At 38.6% G+C, this 25,498-nt stretch overlaps 1 protein-coding gene across 4 annotated transcripts in view; it reads left to right on the forward strand.

The window, feature by feature from the left end:
* myo1b (myosin IB) overlaps window positions 1-25,498 on the forward strand; it is a 108,842-nt gene that overhangs the window by 2,021 nt on the left and 81,323 nt on the right. For all 4 annotated transcript variants that reach the window (XM_056252222.1, XM_056252223.1, XM_056252224.1 and 1 more), the window contains exons 2-3: window positions 10,789-10,929; window positions 17,821-17,936. In XM_056252222.1, the coding sequence (XP_056108197.1) occupies window positions 10,804-10,929; window positions 17,821-17,936 (242 nt within the window). In that variant the 5' untranslated portion in view covers window positions 10,789-10,803. The remainder of the gene's footprint in view (window positions 1-10,788; window positions 10,930-17,820; window positions 17,937-25,498) is intronic.

Here is a 25,498-nt window from a genome sequence, read left to right on the forward strand (position 1 = left end):
TGACTTTATGGTCTATGGAAACCGTTCATTGCCAAGAGTTAGTGCCAAGAAACTGCTCATATTGGGTTTGGTGTAATGTATTTAATCAGTGTAACTGGAAACCATTGGCTTTATGTTCTGGCCGACTGTAGTTTTTTATACCTTTCTGTGTAATTCCCTCAATGTTGACTTGTGAATAGTATAAATGCAGCAGGTATTTCTCGAAATCAGATTTATTCATAAAACAATGAGTTCACAAAGTCTCTTTTCTAGCATTAAACTTTGTAGAAATGACAAGTTCTGCATGTAATGCATTTTCTTTGCACCGTACTCTCACCTCACTTGGAGCTTATGCATTAGTCCACCCACTGATTAGTCCACCCACTGGACGCCTACAAATACATCGCTCTTCTCTGGAAAGGTGCTTTGCAAACCACAATCAACAGATGTGAGAGACTGAAGAGAGTGTTGACTTTTCAAGAGGGTTAGGTCTCTCAAGCTTCATACAGTAGTCACTTTCTCTAATGGAATGGCCCTTTTTATCGAGGTCTCTACATTCAGTTTTTACAGAAAGGGATAGTAAATGTTTGGTTGAGAACTCTTCACAGATGAGTAAACTCAAACTCAAAATCATTGCCCACTACAACTTAATGTAAATAAAATAACGACGTTGCAGAATTCCCGAATCTAATTGTTATTCCGAGTCAGTCTCACTGCTCTCTCAAAATCTAGCAGAATTTATATGCTATTCTTTAGCTGGATGGCGCCTTGCATGGCTGCCGTCGCCCGTCGGTGTATGAATGAGAGAGTGAATGGGTGAATGTGAGGCAAATTGTAAAGCGCTTTGGTGGCCATTGGGTCTGTGAAAGCGCTATATAAATGCAGTCCATTTAATTAAGGACTTTTTATAATAGATTTATAGGATACCATTGTTTCAATGGCATCATTTGCAATGCTTCGTTCATATACAGTTATTTCCCTTGTAACTTGAGTACATCGTTTTGGTCCTTTTGGCATTTTTTTCAGTAGTCACTCTTTGCTTTGAATGTTGTGTTGTGACTCATGTTGGAGCTGGTTGCTAGCTTAGAACTCTGTGTTGAAGAGTTTTGCCTTTGGAGAAAAAAGATTCTGAAAAATACTGTGAGAATCATTGACCTAATATTTTATGAATATGAATGCGGACATGCTTTTTTCACCTACTAGTAGTAGGTAAAGTAGGCATACAGAGTACAGACATAGGACTTGATTAGCTTTTTTGGGATGGGGCCGATCCAGTATCGGGACCGATACCAGCGTAATTCACGTATCGGATTTTCCCGATCCAACCTGCGGAGATATCCGATATCCATGAGCCATGTCTGCGCTTTAACGTTGTCTGCTGAAATGACTCCAAAAGTGATTCCCGCCGGCTAGTCCGCTAGCTGGCTGCAAACTGTGGAATGGATTTCCTGAACGGAGGCGCGGCTCAATGAGACACATGCTGCGACCCAATTCGCATACTATCCGTCCTAAATCGTAGTATGTGGAAATGAGTGTCCCAAAGAGACCCGGATGGTCTACTATATCCGGTCAGAATCCGAAGTGCAGATCGTTGCACACTCTAACGGCTGATATTGCCCACAACCTAGTCTCAGCCTCAGACGTCACGCCCACGGAACGTTGGCTAAACGTCTGATGCATATGGTACACTTAACTGGAAACACTTCAGGAATGTCGAAGTCGTCATCTGATTGGTTGAATTTTATCGGATTTCCGGGGGGCGCGAGTGTCGCGTTTATTTTCGGTCCGCCGGGAAACAAAGCGCAGACGTGTGATTGCGGAAGAAAAACTGTTGTGTTTACATGAGTGACAATGAGCATTTATCAAGATCAGCTAAACGTAGGATTCTCAAAAGTATGCGAGGTTCACGGCATAGACTCTTGAAGTTTTCTTCTCCTTCTTTGATTTTCTATGCTGACTGACCTGACATGTCGGTCAAACGGCCTTATGGGCGGGCCTTGGCCAAAGAAAGCTGGAAGGTCTGAATTCCAGACCTTCAGCCGTCAGTCTGAAGGTCTGGCTACGCGAGACTACCCACAACCCATCGCGCGTTGGACGAGGATTCGGTTAGAACTACAAACACAAGTGAAAAGTGTTAAACAACTACAGACATGGAGGACGCGCGAGTCCGGCGGTTATGTAGAGAGGTTTAGATTAAGGGGTTTGAGTGATTAATTATCAGTATCTAACCTGACGAAAATGTATTTATTCAATGTTGTCCACATTATATTGCATCTGCAGCAGCATTGTGAACTTTTGCAAAGAAAAAAGCACCAGGTTAAAGAGCACAAGGATTTTTAGCCAGGGAGCAGAAAGACAACGGGAGGCGTTTTATTGATAGATAGATAGATAGATAGATAGATAGATAGATAGATAGATAGCGTGTGTGTTAAGGCTCTTGCACACGGAGTCCGAAATTTTCGCACGTCAAAAAATAAATACGACCTCACGTTGTCAATCACGCTTGCACACTGTCTCCGAAACTTTCGTCCGTCATAAAAAAAATCGAATCGTGTTCGATTTTCTGCGTTTTCCGCATCCGTAGCAAGCAGTTTGAATGGTGTTTTGACAATTCAGAGCCACCGAATCACATACAAAAAAACGCATACGAAAATTTAGGACTCAGTGTGCAAGAATGTTTACTTTTCTTATATTTTTAAAATTTGACATTTTAAAACCTTGATTTGTTGATGCTACAAGAGCCAGTGTACTTGATTTGTGCTGTTCAGATGCACACTGTTTTAGTGTGTGTGTGAGATGTTTACACTTGCACTTTTCTTATATTTCAAGACTCAAGTATTTGACATTTTGAGAATGTAATAAATATTGACATGACAATCAATTTGAAACCCTTACAGTTGCATATTTGTTTTCAGAATGGGATTTTTTTCCGGAACAGGATTTCCTGTATTTCTGACTTACTTTTCTGACCTTATACTTACCTAAAGTTGCCTTTTGGGACATACATGCATACATACGTACATATCATACTTGCCTGTTGAGAGGAGTTTATTTCAACATCATATAAAATCAACAATAATGATAATAATAATATTAAAGCAAACACAGCTCTGGTATCGGAATAGAATCGGTATCGGCCGATATCCAAATTCAGGTATCGGGATCGGATCGGAAGTGAAAAAATGTGGATCGGTGCATCCCTAGGTGGGCGCTAACCTCTTTATGCATATTCCTACTACCATACTATATAGCCGAAAAACAGTATGTGAAAAGAGTATTTCCTAAACAGTTGGCGAAAAGTAAATGATCTATTACTTCTGCCGAGATTCTGAAGTGCGCATTCGATGGACTCTTTTCTATCCCATAAGGCCAGTAGAGAAGTTGTGAATGGCAGTGGAGTGACTGTTACATGATAAAGCCAGCATGACAAATTAGTTAGTCTCAATTTCGTTCATAATATATAGAATGCACTTGTTTAATGTTCATGAAGTTCATTCCTAATGTAATGTACTACCTACTCGGATAGCATGCAATTTCGGACACATCTAAACTCTGTAGGATAGTGATCCTCAGGGGGCAGATTTGAAGAACCCTCTCTTTACCTTCTCCTATGACACCTTTAACCCAGGTGGAGTTTATTGAATTTTTTTAAAGGATATTGGTATGAAATTTCATCGTAACATAGCTCTTCTCCTGTCTGAACAGTTGAAAAACTAACTTTGTGTGCACAAAATATAAAGTTATTCCATGTGGGGCATACTTCAGTAAAGTTAGGTCTGTTTTTTTTCTCCATTGGTTGGTGCCACTGGCACTCTGAAAGAGAAGTTCAACCAGAACACTATTATATTGCTAAGTGTTCAGCAGCTTCTCATGAATCGCAGTGAGGATAAGAGCAACAGACTTGAGGTGGCTCTACTGTCTCAGACATGCCTCATACAGTGTTGCCAGGGTCACGGTTTTATACAGATCCACATTTCTAACCTTTTATTAGCCAGCTGTACATGTGCGTATATCTGCGTTATTCAGAGAAACTTCGCAACTGAACATATAACGCAGCTTTTCTTATTCTTTAACTGCATGATGGTAGCCTATGTATTTAAGATTAAATTAAATAAATTTATTTTATAATTTTATATTTAGATTATATAATACAATTGATGCAACATACTTCAGAATAATTATAGTCGTGTCTCGTCTTAGGCTGAAATAGTATAACTTCTTACCATGATTAGCAATAAGGCCGTACAGATTAAGTGCTTTTTGTGTGCGTGTGGTTTGTTGTTCCTATAATTTTTCTTCTATTTAGAATACATTTTATTACGACATTTTTGATGAATCGTGATTTGTTCTTTAAATTGTTCGCGTGTTTGGTGAATGAGACCCAATGACCTCTTGTCACTTCACTATCTCAGTCTCATGGCTAACAGCAATGGTTTTACTCTGTAGAGAGATTAATTGTCACTGGGAGAAAGTAACTTAGACCTAAGGTTCTTTTCCTCATGTAAAAACAGGACAAAGTATTCCCTCTTTGGGCGCAGTTTGTGGAGGATACACGGATGAAAAGCATAATGGTATCAGGAGTTAAAGTTATTTGTCGCAAAGAAGTATAATGTCATGTTTTCATGTGATGCTCAATTGAAACTATTGTAAAAGTAGCCTTTAAAGCACTCATATTGTAAGCATATTTATAGGATACTGATGCTTTTAAATATAAGCCTATTTATGATACTTTATGATTGAGACTTTCAAACGCATGTCTTCATCTTCATATGCTTATTTTGGACATGGGTGAGCTTTTATGGTGGCTTAGTAGAAATTCATAATATTTTAGTTGCTGAAGCAAGACTTGGAGTTATGAACCAGCAATAAGCTTGTCACACAAAATTTTTGTTTTATTACTACTATTATTATTATTTAAAATGATAAATGTCCCAAAGATGCAATTCAGGGATTCATTCTAGACTGCCAAGCCTGGCTCCCGTGGGATTGTGGAAAGTCAATCCGAGGGTTTACCCTGGAAACGGTGCAGACTCGCATAGCAGTGTTTCAGGTCACTGAGCATGCTTGCATATACTCACAAATAGCCACAATGGCTTTGCCCCATCGGTTCATTTGGATCCCAGCTGAAGTTGCCATCACCAGCCATGTGTCTGGCCCTTTATTCAGCAGTCTGTACTCGATTAAACCCAATTATGTTGTTAACTTGTTCCACTGGCATCACTAAGTGTCAGGTTAACGTTTTGGTTCTGCATTTCCAGATTGTTTTACCTTTAGAAAGGGCATAGATTGATTTGAAACTGAGCTGAAATTGCTGAATCCTATTTAGCTTGAATCATATCCTATTTTACTTCAGTCTGTTCTAAAATGTAAATGGAGGGTCTGTTTGATCTCAGTTGTTTTAGTGTATGTCTGGTTGTTTTAGGTGAAAGCTTAAAAAGAGGGACTTTCTGCTCTGCCTTGTCCGTGTACGGAAAATCACACGTGGCTCTCTTCCAGGAATTTTAAATTATACATTATTGGTGTTGCACTTAGAAATGTAGGGCAGCTGCAGAGTTTTGGGTGTGGGCCAGTTCAGAAAGGTGACAGCCGGTCAATCCAGTGAAATACTAATGCTGATGATGCTGCACATGGTGGCTTCATTTTTAGGGCAGTCATGTAACTAAAAATACTACGCGGCTTAATCTGATGGATTTATAAAGAGTTGTGGGGAGCTCTATATGCGATGATTCTGAATTCTGGCTTCAACAATGATGCCTTTATTTGCTAATGCACATCAACTGCATCCAATTATGAGCAGAAAAACATGTCTGACCTGATGCACTGTATGGAAACTGTATGGCCCATTTGTTTAAAGCAGCAATTCCTTTGCAATAGTGAAAATAGGAAGTAGTTTGTATCAGGGTGGGGTAACATAGCATAAAATATATATTTATCACAATATAGTCTTGACGATATTCAATATCTTAGGAGAACCAACATTCAACCAAATAGCCATTGTTGCCTAGAATCATTTGTTCGTTCATTCAGCCATTCGTTCGTTCATTCATTCAGCTTTTATGCTTTGGCTCAAACGATTAAAATTGTGTTTTTAAAACATATTTTTTAAATAGTTTTTTTGCAGCAATTCCACTACAATAAATAAATTAATAAATACCAGATGATGTGCTGTCCTTGTCAAAAAAACCCCCCGTAATCCTTCCTCTCTTGATCTGTAGATTGATTCTGAAGGATTTATTATATGGTCTATGTACTCCAGTGCTGTTTAAATGTAGTTATGTCATTTGGGGGAATCTGGGCTACTAGGCTACCAGCACACATTCACATGTTACTGAGGATCGCACCACGCTTTTGGAAATTTTAGTAGAACAACCGTTTCCAAGTTTCCACTTTTGATGGGACTTACATTCTTATGTTTCTCCCTACTGTAATCTTTCCTTCTAGAATAAATGTTATGATCAGAGACATACCCACCCCACCCAAATCACTGGCAGATTTAATACCACATATTTGGTGGTGCCTGTTTATTACCTGGTTTCCTCCTGGCTTGTTTTTCTCCTCTTCCTGTATAAAGTCCACAGTATAAATTGCCCATTTGTGCCATGTGGCATACAGGCAACATAAAATAAACCAAAAGATATTAAAATAAATGCTATTCTTAAACAAGTTTTCATATAAAGTCTGTCTATGTGAAACCAAATCTTTACCAATACGTATTTGAAGCACTGATGATCATGGATTAAATAATTAAAACACTGGCTTTCTGAGGAGAATGTTTATTGGCCAATAATTTGCCCTTCCAGAGCAGCTGGTATTCAGTTAGACTTGTAGATTTTGCCAGGAGTTGCTATGCAGTGAGGAGAGCGAGCCCTGGAATTATTCTCTTTACACTGGAACCGCTGGATACATCCAGGGTTTCTCCATGTCTTGTATGACCTTTAGTCTGTGGTCCTTTCCACGGTCCTTTTTCACAGGTAGCTGATTATATCCCCGGCTGCTTGGTTACAACTGTTGCCAAGACACAAATTGAGCAAGAGATAGAGATAGGTGGTTTCCCCCACTATTATTCGACAGCAAAGATAATGCAAAACAGAAAAACAATTCTAAAAAGCTTCATTGTTCTTTTCTAAGCAGTTGGCTGAGATAACTGTGATTTTATTTGCAGTCAGGGTCATACAGTATATGTCTCATACGCAAAAATAAATAATGATTTTAGCACTTTGATAATCTCTGTCAGTGTTTAGAGTGCAGAAATTTACCATATGGGCAAAATGACATAAATGTGGTATAGAAAAGTATGATCTGTAGTATACTCTTGTAATCTAACAAGATATCTATTGTATTTAGATCTATTTATCTCTTATTTAACATTTTGACAATATTTCATAAAATTCTATTTTAAGTAGGGGTGTGCGATATCACGATTTTAGATTGGGAACGATTAAAATGTCTCCACGATCTGCTTTTGGAGAAATATCGTAGTATCGTGCTACAGTGCACATTATATCAGTTGCAGTTCTGGCGCCTGCGTCCCAACATACTGTACAAACTGACATAGCCTACATTCGCATCATAAATTCACGTAGCAACTCAGCGGTAGGGTTACACGCATGTGACATTGCAGTTCTTCGCAATCACTAAACTTTATTTGCATGTGTTTTAAAGCCTTGCCAGTTATGCTTTTTACGTGCACGCTGTTCTGATATAACCTTTTCTGAGCACGTACACCCGAAGTGCATTAGAAACCTGTCAAACAGCGCATGGTCTTACTAAGTCTCCGGGTCGGATTTACCGCGAAATCCATCGGATGTGACGTGCATGCGCGCTCCCGAGCCTCTCTCCTTATATACAGTCTATGCGACGGCACTTCAGCTAACGACATGGAGTCTGATAACACCCAAAAACGACCTGCCTCCAGCACAACACACACTCCAACACTAACTCCACATAAATATAAAAAACAAAAAAAAGTTTTATCTGCTGAAGCTCGTCAGGCCAAACGTGATTCTGATCGACTCAGGACGAAAACACGGATCAACATCGGCAGAGCTTTTGAATTATTAGTAAACTCTAATGAAATAGCCAGGTAAACTACATGAGACATGAAATTAATACAAAAAACTGTTCCAGGATACAAAAAGTAGGTGCTTTAGGATGTAACTTATTTTATGTACTAGATCTACTGTCTAACGTTACTCATCCCACTACTATCATATTGTTTATAATAATTCCAGACACGTTCAGTACAGTAATGTTACTTCCTACTGTCTTACTGTTACACTGACATTGTTCAGTCTAGTTGACCGTTTTCGTTATCATATTATACATTCACCTATGTTGACATTGCTGATTGTGAAAGATACACGAATAGTTAGTGAAATGCCTTATGCTAGATAACATCACATGTCGGCTAAATGCAGTCAATGTAACGTTATGATGGTACGAGCATGGAGCATTAGTTCAACGTCAAGCTGATAAAAGTAGCCTATTATTGTAACGTTGCAGTGGGCGTTTACATGAGTTTCCAGCATGTTGTGTGATGCTTTCGCCGTTGCGTTGAAAGTCTCCATGTGGCCGGTAGTAAATGCTCGCTCTTGAGATCGAGCACGCACACGCACACGAGCACGAGCCCTCTTGTTGCAATCTGAAACATCACCGCTAGAGGCCGCTAAAAAATACATAGAGCACCTTTAATAGGTATAATTTTTCAAATTCTAAATTATATTTACTTTTTATTAATGTGCTCCACACTATTTTATATTGAAAAAAATATATACATTAAAGAAGCCCATTTAAAAGCCCATTTAAAAAAAAAAAATTTTAAAAGCTAAAGAACCGATGAAATGACGAGCACAGTTTTAATTTCTGTATAGATGTTCAAACAGGAAGTATAGGTGGCAGTGGCACATATCAATGTGCTCATGACTCTTTTTTTTTATGTGTTGTAGTTTATTTCAGCTGTGATCCATGATTTGCTACTATATATTGCTAGTTGCTGGCAAACAATATTAGGGGAGGGACATTTTCCTTCTAGAAAGATCATTTGATTGGGCAAAACTTTGTATGATGTGCAAGATGATCAATATTATTTTCTATAGTACTTATATGCTAAATGTAATGCCAACGTTTATGAGTGCACTAGTGGATAAAAAGCCAAAGTCTGATTTCAGTTTAATGGGCTCTTTTTTTATTTCTGACACCAGGGCAGAAAAGTCTGAAAGTTGATGACTAATTCCACCCTAAATACTGCAAGCTTATCAGTCCAAGATCTGCTGTTGGCTTTCACCTCTTAATCCTTAATTTACATTAAACTTTTTCAGTCATGCTTCTCAGTGCACGCAAATGACACTTGTTTATGTTATCAACAAACCACAATGTATTACACTGTCTGCCCTTTATTTGGGACTTGTTTTATTGCTGATGTTTGATTAGGACTGGCGATGCTGGGTGCTTTGTTTTGTTTTTTAGCTGGGAGTGAAAACATAGGCTCTTATTGGAGGAGCTTTATGCTGAGCACTACACTTTACCATTGCCCATTTGTTTGAACAGTGCATAGGGGGTTTAGGGGCTTGGTAAAGCCTGGTATCAAGGCCCTGAATGCAATTGGCACCTGGATTAGTGACCAGAGAAGGGTAAAATTAGCGTACCTAGCAGTTTAACTGTGTAATCACAATTTAATGTTACGTGATTGGGTTTGCTTAAAGTAAACATTAAAATAAAGGGGTTTTTTTGCCGTTCACTTTGTTTAGTGAGAAAGTGGCAAAATTTTGATTACTCTACTCCTTAAACATCTTGGGAGTATCTATGGGTCATCAGCTGGGACAAGGTTTTTTTGTTACATAATTCCCCGTGGGATATCTTGTGTCCATAGTGTCCTGAACAGAACTGAACATGCCAGTTCAGTCAAGTACTGCTTTGCAAATACAGAATTTATTAGCATTATTTTAGTTTAGAAGTGCAAGAAGCTAATGGTGACGTTATATAAATAAGAACAGACATCAGCATTAACGCACCGTGGAAGGACCGGGTGTAGAATGCTAGGTTAGATGGGTCAGTGACTAACAATAGTGTCCAAAAAGTGGATAAAGTCTTAAACTCAATTGAAAATGCATTTGCCAATTTTTTTTTAAAAATGGTCTTGGTATTCATGTTGTTTTCACATGGTTTTATCCTTTACACTATTTAGTGGTGTAACAAGTAATTTTACAGAATTCAAAAACGTCAATTGGTAAAAAAAACTAAAAAAATGGCAATAAGATTGGCAAATTATTATTATTTTTTTTCATTTACTTTATCTGGCTCGTTGGCTCCTCATTACAAAGTTGGTTATACCACAATTATATTTTTAGATTAATTCTCCAGTCCGCAACATTATTTTAAAACAATTGATCTATTTTATTTTTTGTTTTCATATTTTCATATTTTCGTTTTAATTTAAATTTTAGGTAAAGTTTTAATGTTTTTTATTTTTATTTTTTATGTTTTCATAAATGTTGCCTTTAGTGTGTGTGTTATTTTAGTTCTTTAAAAAGAAATGAGAATTTTTTATGTGCATTGTGTTTATGTGCATTGTTTTTATTTCATTATAAATTAAATGAATGGTTTGGATTTTAGTTAATAATATCCACAAAAATATCAAAATAAATGTTTTATCAAAAATGTATAACGTTTATCATTGAAGAGTTGTATTCAAGCCATTTGTCAGTATAAATTGTATTTTTAATGTATTTTGAAATAATATAATCAATGGAGGTAACGTATAAGTCAATGCCTACAGTTTTCTGATATATAATTGTCTAACTTTCTCTCTAGGGGGTGCTGTCCAAAATGGAGGTGAAGACATCACTTCTCGACAATATGATAGGGGTGGGCGATATGGTCCTCCTTGAGCCCCTGTCAGAAGACACCTTCATTGAGAATCTAAAGAAACGGTTCGATCACAACGAGATCTATGTAAGTAATGAATCCGTGTATCATTTGTTCAGTCGTTTTTTTTATTTAATATCGAAAGTAGAAAAGTTTTGGGACTAATATAACTTTGCCATTTATTACTTTAAGTACTTTGATGCCACAGCAAAAACTCCTTACTAATAAAGTTCAAACATTATTAAAGACAAATGAACAGACAGTAAAAAGAAGAATACATAAATTAAAACATAGTTTAAATTACTATAGAACAGTTAGAAATAGTTAGGTCTAAGAGTAGTATTCAGGTAGGGAAATGTAATATTTAATATAAATAAGTAAATGGTTGTTTAATGAATCAGACTATGCAATGTGAATGGATATCAAGAAGAATTGAGGATTTTCTACTAGGGCACGATCAAGCTCTGTTTCACTATTAAAGCATTGCTCTGTATTGGCTCAAGTCAATTGGCTATTTCTTGTTCGACCAGTGGCAGATACTGTGAGTGTTAAGGAAACCTGTTTGAAAACAGTCAATATTTTTTTAGCATAACTTACACACTTCATTCTTAAAGGGAACCTTTTATGATAAATTTACTGTTTTTTTAACATAATTGTGTCCTCAGTGTGTGTACGCAACCACCATATAATGGCAAAAATCCATCCAATCCATTTGTTATTTTCTCCATAAATCAGAAACAGTGTCTCAAAATGAGTTGTTTAGGAATGCACTCCATTGTGACGTGAGTTTGCCCTATTAGCTTAGCTCCTCCCCTGAGTGAGCTGTAGGCTACTCGTTTATCTCCTCGCATGTTGTTTGATTCACATTAACAGCATAGACAGCAACAGGTACTGTACATTAAACTGCTGTCACTTTAATACACCAATATCATATACACTTGCGATTTCTTTCCCAGCTGTTTACGTTCACAGATAGGCCTGTCGCGATAGCCAATAAATCAATTAATCGCTCGATAATTTTTCCGGCCGCGATAATATCCATTTGCATGCTTCTCTCTCTCTCTCTCTCTCTCTCTCTCTCTCTCTCTCTCTCTCTCTCTCTCTCTCTCTCTCTCTCTCTCTCTCTCTCTCTCTCTCTCTCTCTCTCTCTCTCTCTCTCTCTCTCTCTCTCTCTCTCTCTCTCTACCAAAGAGACTGGATGACAACTCTCGGTTCCTTAGCGTAGGAGGAGTGAACTAGAGCTTATTCTCTGCCCGAACTTGACCCGACCCCGACACTATCCTCGGGGCGGGCCGGGCCCTTGATATAGAGACGTGCACTCCCAATGCAATAGAGTGCGGCACTAGATCTGATGGCCGAGTGCGAGCACGGGCACGGGCGGTAATGCACTCACTCTGTGTGTGCGGGTTGCGGGAGAATAAAACGATTCGCGGGACTCCCGCAAACTAGAAATATCTATGAATAAAACATAAAAAACTAATAGATTTTTATTCATATGTTGCAGAAAAGCAACAAGAACAACTAAAACAAAATAGAAACGATTTACATGCCAGAGTTTCTGGATTGTAGCCAATCACAGACATATGTGTTGATTTCTTGAACGCAATGGCCAATCAGAAGCATTTAAGATAGACTCCCTCACCGCTCAAAACAGACTTTTTGTTCAGTGCTGAATTCTGTATGCTGGCAAATCCTCTAACTATAACAAACATAGTGTGGATATTATGAAAGATTCATTGTGCAGTCAGCTTCATTGATTATAACAGAGATGTGTGAGATCGCGATGAACTCAGCTTTTTAGGAATTATTAAGGGAGCGCACTTTGCGTGCATTCAGTCATGCCAAACCATGCACGCAGTAGCAGCTTGCTTATATGTTAAATTAACAGTGGTTTGTGCTTTAATAACAAATAATTTATCATAGGGTAGGGTCGGGTTTTGTTTACATCCATTTTATTTATGTTTTTGGTATTTATTCAAGTGCATTTTTTTGCTAAAAGTCCATTGCTTTTATTGTTTTTGGTTGTTTTGTTCATTCATTGTGGATATTTAAAATGTTTTCCATTTTCTGTGTTAAATAGTCTTTAGAAATAAAAGTTTATTGATCTTTGAAAAGGTGTACCTGCATTATTATGCCATTATCATTATTTTAGATGTAAATGGTCTCAGAACGACAATATTATCGTTTATCGCAATAATTTCTTGGACAATTTGTCGTCCAGTAAAATTTGTTATCATGACAGGCCTATTCACAGACATAACCGACTGTGTTTGAGAAGTGTTTTTTGACAACCTTGTGTGTGTTTGACAGTTTAAGCTCAATAAGATGCAAAAGAGTGCTCAGAAAAAAATATATCAGACGTTTAATCTGATATGGCTTTAAAACACATGCAAATAAAAAAACTTTCATGATGACTTAGAACTGCAATGTCACATGAGCATCACCACGATTGAGATGATAATCAAAAACAAACAGGTGTCCATGCCCAAGCTATCCAAGACATGAGCTGTAAAGCTCCGAACATGTTCTTGGAAGATTTTGTAAGATTTATCTTTATGTAGGGCAATAAAATCAATGAAAAATGTTCCAAATGAATTGCTGCATTAGTCACCACACCTCATAAAAAATTGCTTTCAGTACCAGGAAATATCAAGATTAAATGATCCAGCTGAATGGCATGTTTGCATTTTGTGTGGTACCATTAAAATGAACCCTTATAAAGGCTTGCTTATATTTTGCAGAGCTATTATCTCTCCAGTAATAAAAGACTACTTGTATAGTTAGTCACAAACAGTTGATGAGTGGGATTAGTCTGTAATTGAGAGTTTAACTACCCACGACCCTCAATGTCCATTTGCACGTCTGTAATACAACCTCTAGCCTTGTATTTAATCCGCAAATCACACAGAAAGGTTCTGACCAGAACAAAATTATTTTGACTACAATATATTTGTTCTTTGTGCAACTTATTTTTCTTGTTAGCACTGAGCTCAAGAAAGGACAAAACAGTGTCATAAAAGTGTCTCATACAACTTGTGCACTATTTCAGTTTGTTATGAACTCGTTGTATGGAAAAGAACTAGGTAAAGATTCATTAAAGGGGTCATATAATGCCATTTTTGTACAAGCTAATATGATTCTTTAGGGTCTAAATTAAAAGTTTGTAATATACTTTAATTAAAAATTCTCATTAGTATTGTAAGAAAACACTTATTTTACCTGGTCAAAAACAGCTCTGTTTTCAGCACGCCGTTTCAGTGCATATGACTTTAAATGATAATGAGCTTTGCTCACCCCGCCTCTCTGTTCTGCGCATACACCGTTTGTAACACAATAACACAATAACCATAACGCGTTGTTCATTATAAACGTGGGATTATGAATTATATTGAGAACGTTGTACATAGAAAACATGCTGTAATGTACCCTGAGTGTAAACCGACGCATTCATCGTGAAGCGTGCAGCTGGCGATTTGCAAAGATTAATATAAATATTAATATAAAGATTAATAAAACGTTACACTCACTTTAGTTCTTCTGAAGGTTCAGCAGGAACACGAATAGGTTCCGATCCTTTATTCAGGTGCAGCTTCTCAGCAAAACCAGCTTTACACTGATCCTCGTTTATAAAGCAGTCCACTGAGAAATGATTCGGCAAACATGAGAGCATTGACGTTGCTCGTGGGGAATATTCCCTTCGAAAACAAACTCAGCCACTGCGTCTTCAGCGGTTCGGATTTAGGAACATTAAAATGACTGCTGTGTTCGTTATTGCACCCAAGAACAGAACACCACAATCGCTTAGACGCCATTCTGCTCATAGACAGTGCTCCAGCATATCAACAATGACCGCGCCGATCCGCGCGGACTATGATTGACAGGACGAGCGAGGGCGGGTCTGTGTTGAATCACTGCTGTCAATCAACAATCGCGGGAGGGGCGTCCGTTTTATTGACGTCACAAAAACGAACGGCTCAATTTGAGGCAGGGGAAAACATAAGGAGATTAAAACAAAAACACTGGATGGATTTTTATCATTATATGATGGTTGTGTACAGGCACTGCCAACACACATTTCAGTACAATCAACTTGTAAAAGTGCATGTACCATTATATGACCCCTTTAAAACCTCTCCTTTTGTGTTCATCAGTACAAAATAACAGCTTACAAATTTGGAATGACATGAAGGTGGGTAAATTTACTAATGAATAAATGGGTGAATTTTTCCCTTTAAAGGGATAGTTCACCCAAAAATGAAAATTCTGTCATTAATTACTCACCCTTAAGTCTTTTCCAAACCCGTGAGACTTCCATTCATCTTCGGAACACAAATTAAGATCTTTTTGAAGAAATGAGAGCTTTCTGACCCTCCATAGACCGCTACGCAACTACCTCTTCAAAAAGTTCATGAAGAGATCAGAAAACTAATCCATATGAATTGAGCAGTTTTTAGATTGAGCAGTTTCCAAATTTTCTGAAGAGACTCGACCGCTTTATATGATGAACAGATTTAATTTAGATTGAACTTTTATTCGCATATAAACAGTGGTCAGCGAATATAAACCAAAGCTTAACTAAACCAGCTTGATACGCAAGAACAAACCTCTTGCTGAAGCTCTAACGTGCTGCGTAACATGAGAATGAACCTCATTGGTTCTCACACGTCAAGCGAACATGCTTGAGCTTCCGTTTACCACAACTGATGTGTGAGTTAATGAATGAATTAATTATATGTGAATAAAAGCCTAAATTCAATCTGTTCATCATAAAAAGCGATCATGTCTCTTCAGAATATTTGGGACTAAACCGCTCAATTCATATGGATTAGCTTTTAGATCTCTTTAAGAACTTTAAGCGTTGAAGTGTCAGTTGTGTAGCTGTCAATGGAGGGACCAAAAGCTCTTAGATTTCATTAAAAAGATCTTCATTTGTGTTCCGAAGATGAACGAAAGTCTTACGGGTTTGGAACGACATGAGGGGTGAGTATGACCGAATTTTCTTTTTTGGGTGAACTAACCCTTTAAGCTTATATTGTACGGTTCATGAAGTTTCTAGGAGTGTCTCCACTCTCAGTATCATGTATATATGCCAAGAAGCTTACATCACTGTCCATCATATCACTTACATTTCACCAATACTAACTTAACAAAGAGTTATCTCCTTATCTAATCAATGCCCTGTAAAACGAGGCTATGATGGGTCCAGTTTTAGATACAGCAGGCAATAAGAGCGGAATTATGAAACAAAGGTCCTTGTATTTATTGATATCATTAAACTTTGCTCGGTATAATTGGCTGCAAGAAATAACAAATGTATTAATGGGAATGTGTGTATTTGCACATTTAGTGTTAAGGAAAACATATGTGGTTGTGTAGCTCAGTCTTTTAGTGATGTTTCTTAATTAATCCACAGTTGCTCGTTCTGCCAAAATGTAGGTGCACCAGGTCTCATTTAGATGCATTTAGACTGGCCTACTCCTGTTCTAATGCACCGATAGTAGTCTCATCTCTAGTGTCCCCGGTGTCACCATTGTTGACAGTGATTAAATACATCTGGGAATGGGAGGATGCTATCATATTCCTCATAGAAATGAGAGATGTCAGTACTCTCCTGTTTGAGTGAAAAGAAGAATCGCTCTGAAGTTAATAATACTGAAGAATGTTTGTTTTTTTTGTACTAAGTTCCATGTCATCAAAACTATGAAATAACATAAATTAATGTATGGGAATTTAGTTATTTCCTCAAAGTTGCCAATTTCTGTCTACATTCCCTCTCTGTGTCATGGTTGATAAATGACAATTGAGTATTGTCAGACCATTTGTTAACTGGTTTTCCTTCTATGTAGTTAACTAAATAAACAACTGGAAATTAGATTACTTATTAATGTACTTTTTATTTTTATATTTCAATGTAAACTATTCATTTTGTTTTGCAAAAAAAATACATGGGCACAAATTATGTCAACAAATGTCATTTTAGGAATTTAGTTCAAAAAGCTTTTAAGATAAATTCAGTTGTTGGAATTGTCCCAATGGGTCCAAACTTTTTTTTGATGGTTAGTGTATGCCTTGAGGGATGTCTGGTACTTTGTTGAATTTTTTTTCTCTTCAACTTTCACATATATCTTAGGCATTCATTATGCCTCTTGTGAACACCTTGACAATAGGCTGTGTTGCCATGGGAGAGGTCTGATCCTCCAGCTGCAAGCCTTATGCAACACTCACTGTAATGAAAGGTTGAAGACGGCAGCAAGAAATAGACATTGTTCTGAGGCTCCTCAGACATTTGAGATTTGCTTTAAACGTGATAAGTTGAAAATCATTTGTAGTGTATACGGAAAGAAAGACTTAAAGAAAGAGAAGCTGGAATAAATTATTCAATGTTTGTATAAGTCTTCTGAAATAGACTACTTCAGACACAGTTGTCCATACTGGCCACTTTTGACCACCCTGTGATGTTGATGCTTCCTGGGATTCCGAACATTTTTGTTTGTGTTCTCTTGTTCAGTTGCTTGCGGGCCCCCCGCCTGTCTGAACAATACCCAGGAATTCCCATCTGGATCATGCAGACGGAGGCATATTGTAGCGTTACTCCCCTACACTGCTGCCGCCTCTGTTCCTACAACAGAATGAGCCAGCAAATGCGCTTGCTGATGTCTGTCTCTCAGCAGGGGATGAACTAGATTTGACAAGTATAAATACAGTGAACTTTTAGGGTTGTCACAATAACAGTACAAATTCACTATTACCATAATTTGCATAATAGGCACCGTTTTTTTCATTACGACTGGCTTGACCCATGCATAAACAGTGTGCAGTGACAACACTCGGGTACCGAAATTAGTTTATATACTGTATATTGAATATATGACTGGTTATGTTGTCTCTACTCATTTTAGGTATTTTCACAAATTCTCATGCTTGATTCTTCTTGTTTGTTGATTAGTGGTTCACTGCTTCTTTCACTTTCCTTTACAGACATACATTGGCAGTGTGGTGATCTCAATGAACCCCTACAAGTCCCTGCCCATCTACACAGCAGAAAAGGTGGAGGAGTATCGCAACAGGAACTTCTATGAGCTCAGTCCACACATGTGAGTTTAGAATCCTTCTCATCCATTGATCTCTGTGTCGCAAGATTACACACAATTGGGGATAGACAGTATGTCAGCACCATATTGATTATTGACTGATGTTTGCAAATTTATTTTATTTTATTGTTTATATTTAATATTATTTTTCCATCCATTTTCCAAACAGCATGGTTTAAAGCGCATTGTGCACGTGCACTTAGGGCGTCCGAATCCACTTTTGCTAGTTTAACGACGGGAAAAATGGTCGGCGCGCATGGTCTAAAAGGGTTGTCCCTATATTCTTAATGAGTAATTGGTGTGTTTATGGCGTAACGTGCAATAAACCAATCCAAGTCTCATCTCACATTCCCTTTAAAAGCCTGTTGCGCTCTCGCCATGGTGAATTCGCTATTTACATGGTGGAATTTGCAAGCGGAAAAACTGATTGCTTCACCAGAGAGGAAACGGATCTGCTCGTGTGCGAGGTTAAAGTGGGCAAGCAGACCATCTACGGGACAAAGTGTATGCGCGTTGTGGACCCGCCTAAAGGCGCACATTACTAACGCGCTCTTTAAATAACAAAAAAATAATTATTGCGTGCCCATAATAAGCGTGCTAGTCTGAAAACAAGTTGTGTTCGGGCGCATTATTGGCGCGTTGCTTTTTTGAGGCAACTGAAATAGACTGCGCCATTGACCAACAAAAACCTGGTCTAAAGTCAATGGGCAGTCTGTTTCAGTTGCCTCAAAATAGCAACGTGCCAATAATGCGCCCAAACACAACTCGTTTTTTAGACCAGCACGCTTATGGGTGCACAAATGGGCGAAAATACATTTACTATTTAAACAACGTGGTGCAGAACGTGAAAATCATAACTGCGTCGGGCTGAAACTAGCAAAAAACACTGCACCTGGCGCCGCATTGTGCCGGGTGTATGATAGGGCCCAGTTTCTCGTTTCTTCTAGGCTTTCTGGTCAGCAGAGCGCAAACTTGAGAAAATCGGTTCAGACATGAATACACAGAGTTGGAAAAGCCATGCAGATTTTATAAAGCACTTTTATCAATAATAATGTGAAAGTCCCCCAGCGGTGTCATGTTTGCAGAGGTGCTTTTGCAGAGTAGTTGTGCATAAACAGTGTACTCCATCTACTCGACCCCTGAGACATGTTGTCCAGCCCTGCTGCCGGGGGAGGGGCTACTCCAGCTCACTGTCCTGTCCTGCTCCAGCTAATGACCATCTGTCTCTCTAGTGGGCTGCTAGCCGCCTGACCAGACTGCCAAATCAAAACAAAGCAGTCTGCTTTGTTTGATCGGCAGATGCACACTTGCCCTCTGAAAAACATCATAGCCTGATCTAACTCTCAAAACAAGAGTCATTGAGAATGGAATGGCTGTTCCAATACGCTTTTCCTACTCATTCTATACACTCTCCCCCCTGGAAAAGAAAGTTCAAATAAACAGCTGTGTACAGCTGTATTTTCTTTCCCAATATTTTTTTTTTCCTTTATGATCTTTTGATACTTTCGCCTGCATGTTCATAGTTTGCTCTCCTTGTGTTTCTAAATTGATCTCTCTTCTGTTTCTGGGATCATCATGTTCATCTGATCTGCTTTAAGTAAATATTTTCTGTGGTATGTGAGTTCTGCTTCAGTCTTAATTCCTTCCATATTCATATGTTTTAGTCTTAGCACTGTTACAGTGAAGTCAGGGTCGATGCTCCTCTGATCTGAAGCCAGGCTCTGAGCTCATTCCAGGGCAGCTGCTTTTCCTGTCATGCCTGAGAAGCGGACCTTTTAGATGGCTCTGGGTTTACAGTTCTCCCGGGCTCGTACATTCAGGCGTCCTGGGACAATGGGCCGTAACCGGTTCTGTTAACAGCACAAGTTAGACTATATTTATGATCATCACCTCATCATCTCTGTAAACAGAGCAGTCAGGCAGGGCAGTGGAAGTAGTGAAATGGCCCAGAGCCCCTGCGCTCAAACTGCTGTCAAGCTTTTGGGTAAGTTTTTGTCAAGTCTGTGCTTGTTTTATCATTTTCAGAAATATTATGAAGAGCCTAGTGTCTTATAGCCAGACTTTTAACTTGTGGACTAAAGGTTATAACTCTGTTATACACACCTGAACAAACTAATGAAGTGGTGTGTTCCAATTTGTGTACTTATGCACTATTCTATGCCGTTTTGTAGTATAAAAAGTGAGTAGTGTATTCACACTGAAAATTCCCCCCAAAAAAGTGCACTTTAAATACCCGAATGATGCACTTAATTAACTGAAAAAATCAAGTGTGGAATGTTGGACACTTCTTGCACTCAACTGTTGCAGCTGTAATTACATAGTGGAGCGGGAGGGCCATTCAGACTCTGATGTTGAATGACAATCTAACCTTATAAAGTTTAAATAAAGTGTTAAGTACATAGTGTATAAGTGCATAGTACATAGTGCAGAAGCACATAGTGTACATAGTGTATAGATTGTAATTTGGGACACAACTATATCGGTATCCAAAACCATGGTGGATATTATCGAGTGCTCTCATTCAATCCCATAATGCATCTAAATATCAAGTGTACAATCAATGTACACTTAATGGCTAGCCGCTAGAATGCCCATGCACTAGCACTTTTGCACTACCCTGCAAAGTTATTCTGGTACACTCAATGTCCGAATTGGCGCACTGGTTTTCATTCGCTAATTCAGTGGACTGTATTAGTGGAACTTCCAGGCAAGTGTGCTGTAGCATATTGGAGCTAAACTCTTTAGGACATTGGCCTTCCAGAAGACAGACTGGACACCCTTATTTAGTGGACTATATAGTGGAGTAGTATAGGGAGCGATTTTATATACAACCTTAGAAACTTCCAGAGAAGTTGGAGCTAAACTCTTCAGTACATTGGCCCTCCTAGAGCAGGACTGGAGACCATGGTCATAGTGTACAGTAAGTGGATGAGAGGCTTGGATTAAGGTCTCTTTTAATTAGGTCCTACTCAAAGACTGTGAGGTTTTTCTTTAAGCGAGGACTTTGTAAAAAAAACTCCATAATTTGATTTTAATCTCCAAGTCAGGCCATCTGCTTGGGGTTATTGTGGTAGACCTTTTGTAAAATGAGACTTTGACAGGGTTTGCAAGTTGTCCTTCCCAAATAATCCTTTCCTATCCATTAAGAGGTCACACAACCCTTATTGATTTTAACATCTGTTCGTGACCATTGGGGTTTATATTGTCAGTTTTTAGTGTATTTGCTGTATAGTGATACTGTATGTGATGATTGCTCTTCATCCACTGTTAGGGGTGTAATGATACACTCATGTCATGATTCAATACGATTCTCACGGTACAATACTCTCGCGATACTTTAAGCCAAAATAAAGAAGAGGGTTTTATTATTATTATTACTTCTAAGGCAAACAGTATGGTAACAAGTTAACAAAGAATGTACTGTTAAAATACTATTAAAACGCAAAATTTGTTATGGACTTGGGGTTGGACTTGAGTAGGCTTGGACTTGTTCCTGGTCCCCAATGCAGTTGGCAATGGTTACACCAGAAAGAAAAAATACATTATTCTGAAGCTAAAAATACAGAATTATGTTAGACACATACTTGCACCATGCCACCGATAATGTATGCCCTTTTTTAATGGTAAGATCAGACATTTGGAATTATCAGGACCCACAAATATGCCCCCATTACATTATTATATATTATATTCAACATTAAATATAGTAGTTTATTTTAGTACTGTGAAACATTTTTTAAAATATTTAAATGCAGCTTTAAATGCAGTAATTAGTTGGATCTCTTTTACACATACAAGCTGCGTACGTACAGACTCTTCCTGTGCTCATTATGTCCTGCACTTCCATGACAAGAATAAATGGTCTAAAACACTTTGAATCATCATATGACCAAACCTTAATGTGAAATGGTGAGTTAAATAATAATAATAATACATTTTATTTTTAATGTGCCTTTCCCAAATTGAAATGCTACAGCATGTACAGAACAAAATAAATCAAACAAGGAAAGAAAATACATAAAATAAAAAAATAAACCGTAATAAATAATCATTGAAATTAATATTTATTAGCTTGATTGCTTTAAGTTAAAGTAGCCAAATTCAGCTTATCCTGCTAAGCACTCTTTCACGTTTATGACTTAAGATTTTTAAGCTATCTGTAAATGATACACCACCTGGCCAGAGCCAAGCGATGACTCCCCTGTTTTAAGACCACATTATTATTGCTGATTTTGAATCATGTATAACTACAGTGTGTTTTTGGAAGAGGACAGAGTGTGCAGATGGGCCTGAGGCATTGAGAGCTCATATGCCCACCTGTTTTTAACAGGACGTGTCCAGTTGCAATAAATCTATTTTTAACAATCAATTGTAAAGGTTTTATCTCTAAGAGTTTTCTTGACATTAGGGGTTTGTTGGAACTGGTAGCTGAGCTTCAAGGGGGATCATAGCCATGGAGACAATAAAGTGTCTGAGACCACCATGCTCACTAATCACCACAGATGGTGGCGTGTTGATAGACACTCACTGGAGGTGGCAAACATCTGCTGGTTGCCACTATATCTTAACAAGAGCTATGTGCCCTCACAAGAGGTCTAAATGACAGGGCAATCTGACAGCCCAGAGAGAAGACTGGTGCAGGACTTAGATAGGTAAGAAATTAGTTTGTGAAATCCAACTCTGTAATTTTATGGTGTATTTATAATTTTATATTTGTTCTAGCATTGTAACGGTTCTCTGTAAAAAAGCGAGCCGTATCGTTCTCCACCCACGGTTCGACGCGCACTTGCACCCTGGTTAATCTCAAATCTCAAATGGTTTGTTGGAAATAAATGCGCCTCAGACAGCATGTGAAAACTAAATGTAGTTCTCCTCCTCGTCGTGTTTCGCTTGAACAGACATATTCACTCAAAATGATGTCCAAAGCTTGCCTGTCTTGGCGAGTATCCTAGCAAACATATAGTCGGTTATGTGTGAACGTAAGACAACACTTGTACAGGTATCACTTTTGGATCCATACATTGTCTTAAAGTGACAGCAGCCTAATATACCTGCTGCTGTCTTTGTTTTTAATGTTAATCAAACAACAAAAGACAAAGAAAGCACTCTCTGCTCTTGACTAAATAACTTTTTGTAACTTTAAGGATTGATCTTTTATTTAATTTATGCAGTGAAGATTAAATGCAGTTTTATTTTACATTTGATTACTTTATTCAATTTCTATACCTGAAAACGGTTAAACCTACCTCAAAAACCTGAAAAGCACCGATTATTTCATTTTTATCTATAAATTGTATGTATTTGCTTATAGTTTGATTAATTGTTCTTATTTTCTTTATTTTCCTTTGACTAGTCTGTAGTCAGTAGTTTTTTCTGAACAGTTCGATTTGTATCACGGTTTTAGGGTCAGGGTTCAGTATGTGCTGAGTAATTAGAACCATTACACCCGTAATTTGTTCTATATTTTGTATAAAACAAAATAATTTCTATTAAAATTGTTTTTCTCTGTATTTCTCCTCTGCTTTAGCTTGTTTCCTGTAAACTAAGAATATTGTTGACTCTGTGACCAATTGGTTATGCTCCTCTATTGTAAGTCGCTTTGGATAAAAGGGCTAAATGCATAAATGTAAATGTTTTATTATTGTTATTATTATTATTATTATTATTATTACAATAAACACTGTTTGGTAGAAGTGATAGTTACATTTAGTCATTTAGCAGACGATTTTATCCAAAGCGACTTACAACTGAGGACTAAACCAAGCGAGTCATCGTGAAGAGGCAAAAACAACACAAGGAGTGCTCAAAATACAAAGTTCAGACATTGCTCGGAGTAGCATAAGCCAGACAAGCGAGGATTTAAAGGAAATTTAATTTATTTTTTTATGTTAAGTTCTCACGGAAGAGATGAGTTTTCAGTTGTCTTTTGAATGCTGTCAGGGATTCTGCATTCCGGATGAGGGTGGGCAGATCATTCCACCAGCATGGTACCGTGAATGAGAATGTTCTGGAGAGTGATTTTGAGGCTCTCTGTGATGGTACCACGAGCCGTCGCTCACCGATCATAGGCTTCTGGTAGGGATGTAGACTTGTAGTAGTGAGTGGAAGTAGGAGGGAGCTGATCCTGTGGTCAATCTGTAAGCAAGTGTCAACACCTTGAACTTGATGCGAGCAGCAAGTGGTAGCCAGTGCAGAGAGATGAACAGAGGAGTGACGTGGGCCCTTTTGGGCTCGCTGAAGACAAGACGAGCTGCAGCATTCTGGATCATTTGTAGAGGTTTAGTTGCACATGATGGAAGTCCAGCCAGAAGAGCATTGCAGTAATCATGCCTAGAAATGACCAGGGCCTGGACGAGAAGTTGTGTTGCATGCTCAGTTAGGAAAGGCCTGATCTTCCTGATGTTGTGCATAGCAAACCTGCATGATCGAGCTGTCTTTGTAATGTGGTCTGTGAAGGTCAGCTGATCATCAAAGATTACTCCAAGATTTCTGACCGACCTTGACGGGGTGATTAAGGAAGAATCTAGCTGGATAGTGAAGTCGTGCTGTAGAGACGGATTGGCAGGGAGGACGAGAAGCTCAGTCTTTGCCAGGTTGAGCTGCAGGTGATGTTCCTTGGTCCATTCCGAGATATCCGCCAGACAGCTTTAGATCCGTGCAGTTACTGTGGGATCATCTGGTTGAAATGAGAGGTAGAGCTGGGTGTCATCAGCATAGCAATGGTAAGAGAAACCATGTGCCTGTATGATGGGTCCCAGTGATGTGGTGTAAATGGAGAAGAGGAGCGGTCCAAGAACTGAACCCTGGGGAACCCCTGTGGTCAGTTGATGTGCTTTGGATACCTCACCTCTCCATGTGACCCTGAAGGACCTACCCGTGAGATAGGACTCAAACCAGTGGAGGGAAGTTCCAGTGATGCCCAGTGATGAGAGGGTGGACAGAAGGATCTGATGGTTCACAGTGTCGAAGGCAGCAGACAGATTCAGGAGAATGAGAACTGATGATTTGGAAGCAGCTTTTGTGATCCGCAGGGCTACTGTGACCGACAGCAATGCGGTCTCGGTTGAATGCCCTTTCTTGAAGCCAGATTGGTTGACATCCAGCTGGTTGTTCAGAGACAGGAAAGATGATACTTGGTTGAAAGCAACTCGTTCAAGTGTTTTCGCAATGAATGGTAGGAGAGAGACAGGTCTGTAATTCACTAAAAGTGATGTGTTTAACGTTGGTTCTTTAAGCAGTGGAGTTACCCGAGCCTGCTTAAATGCTGTAGGGAAAATGCCAGTGTGGAGGGATGAGTTGATAATGTGTGTGAGAGCTGGTAGAAGTGTGGGAGAGATGGCTTGTAGAATGTGTGAGGGGATGGGATCTAGAGGGCAGGTGGTAGGATGACTGGAGAGGAGAAGTTTAGATACTTCTTCCTCGGTTAGTGGAGTGAAGGAGGAGAGAAGGTTGTTGGCTGTGGGAGAGGTTAGTCTGGGTTCCTGTGTGTGTGAAGCTGAGAACTGACTGCTGATAGTTGTAGTTTTGTTAGTGAAGAAGTTAGCAAAATCATCAGCAGTTAGCGA

This window comes from Rhinichthys klamathensis, unplaced genomic scaffold (assembly GCF_029890125.1).
Source record: "Rhinichthys klamathensis goyatoka isolate OS25496 unplaced genomic scaffold, OSU_Roscu_1.1 h1tg000093l_1, whole genome shotgun sequence".
Taxonomy (NCBI): domain Eukaryota; kingdom Metazoa; phylum Chordata; class Actinopteri; order Cypriniformes; family Leuciscidae; genus Rhinichthys; species Rhinichthys klamathensis.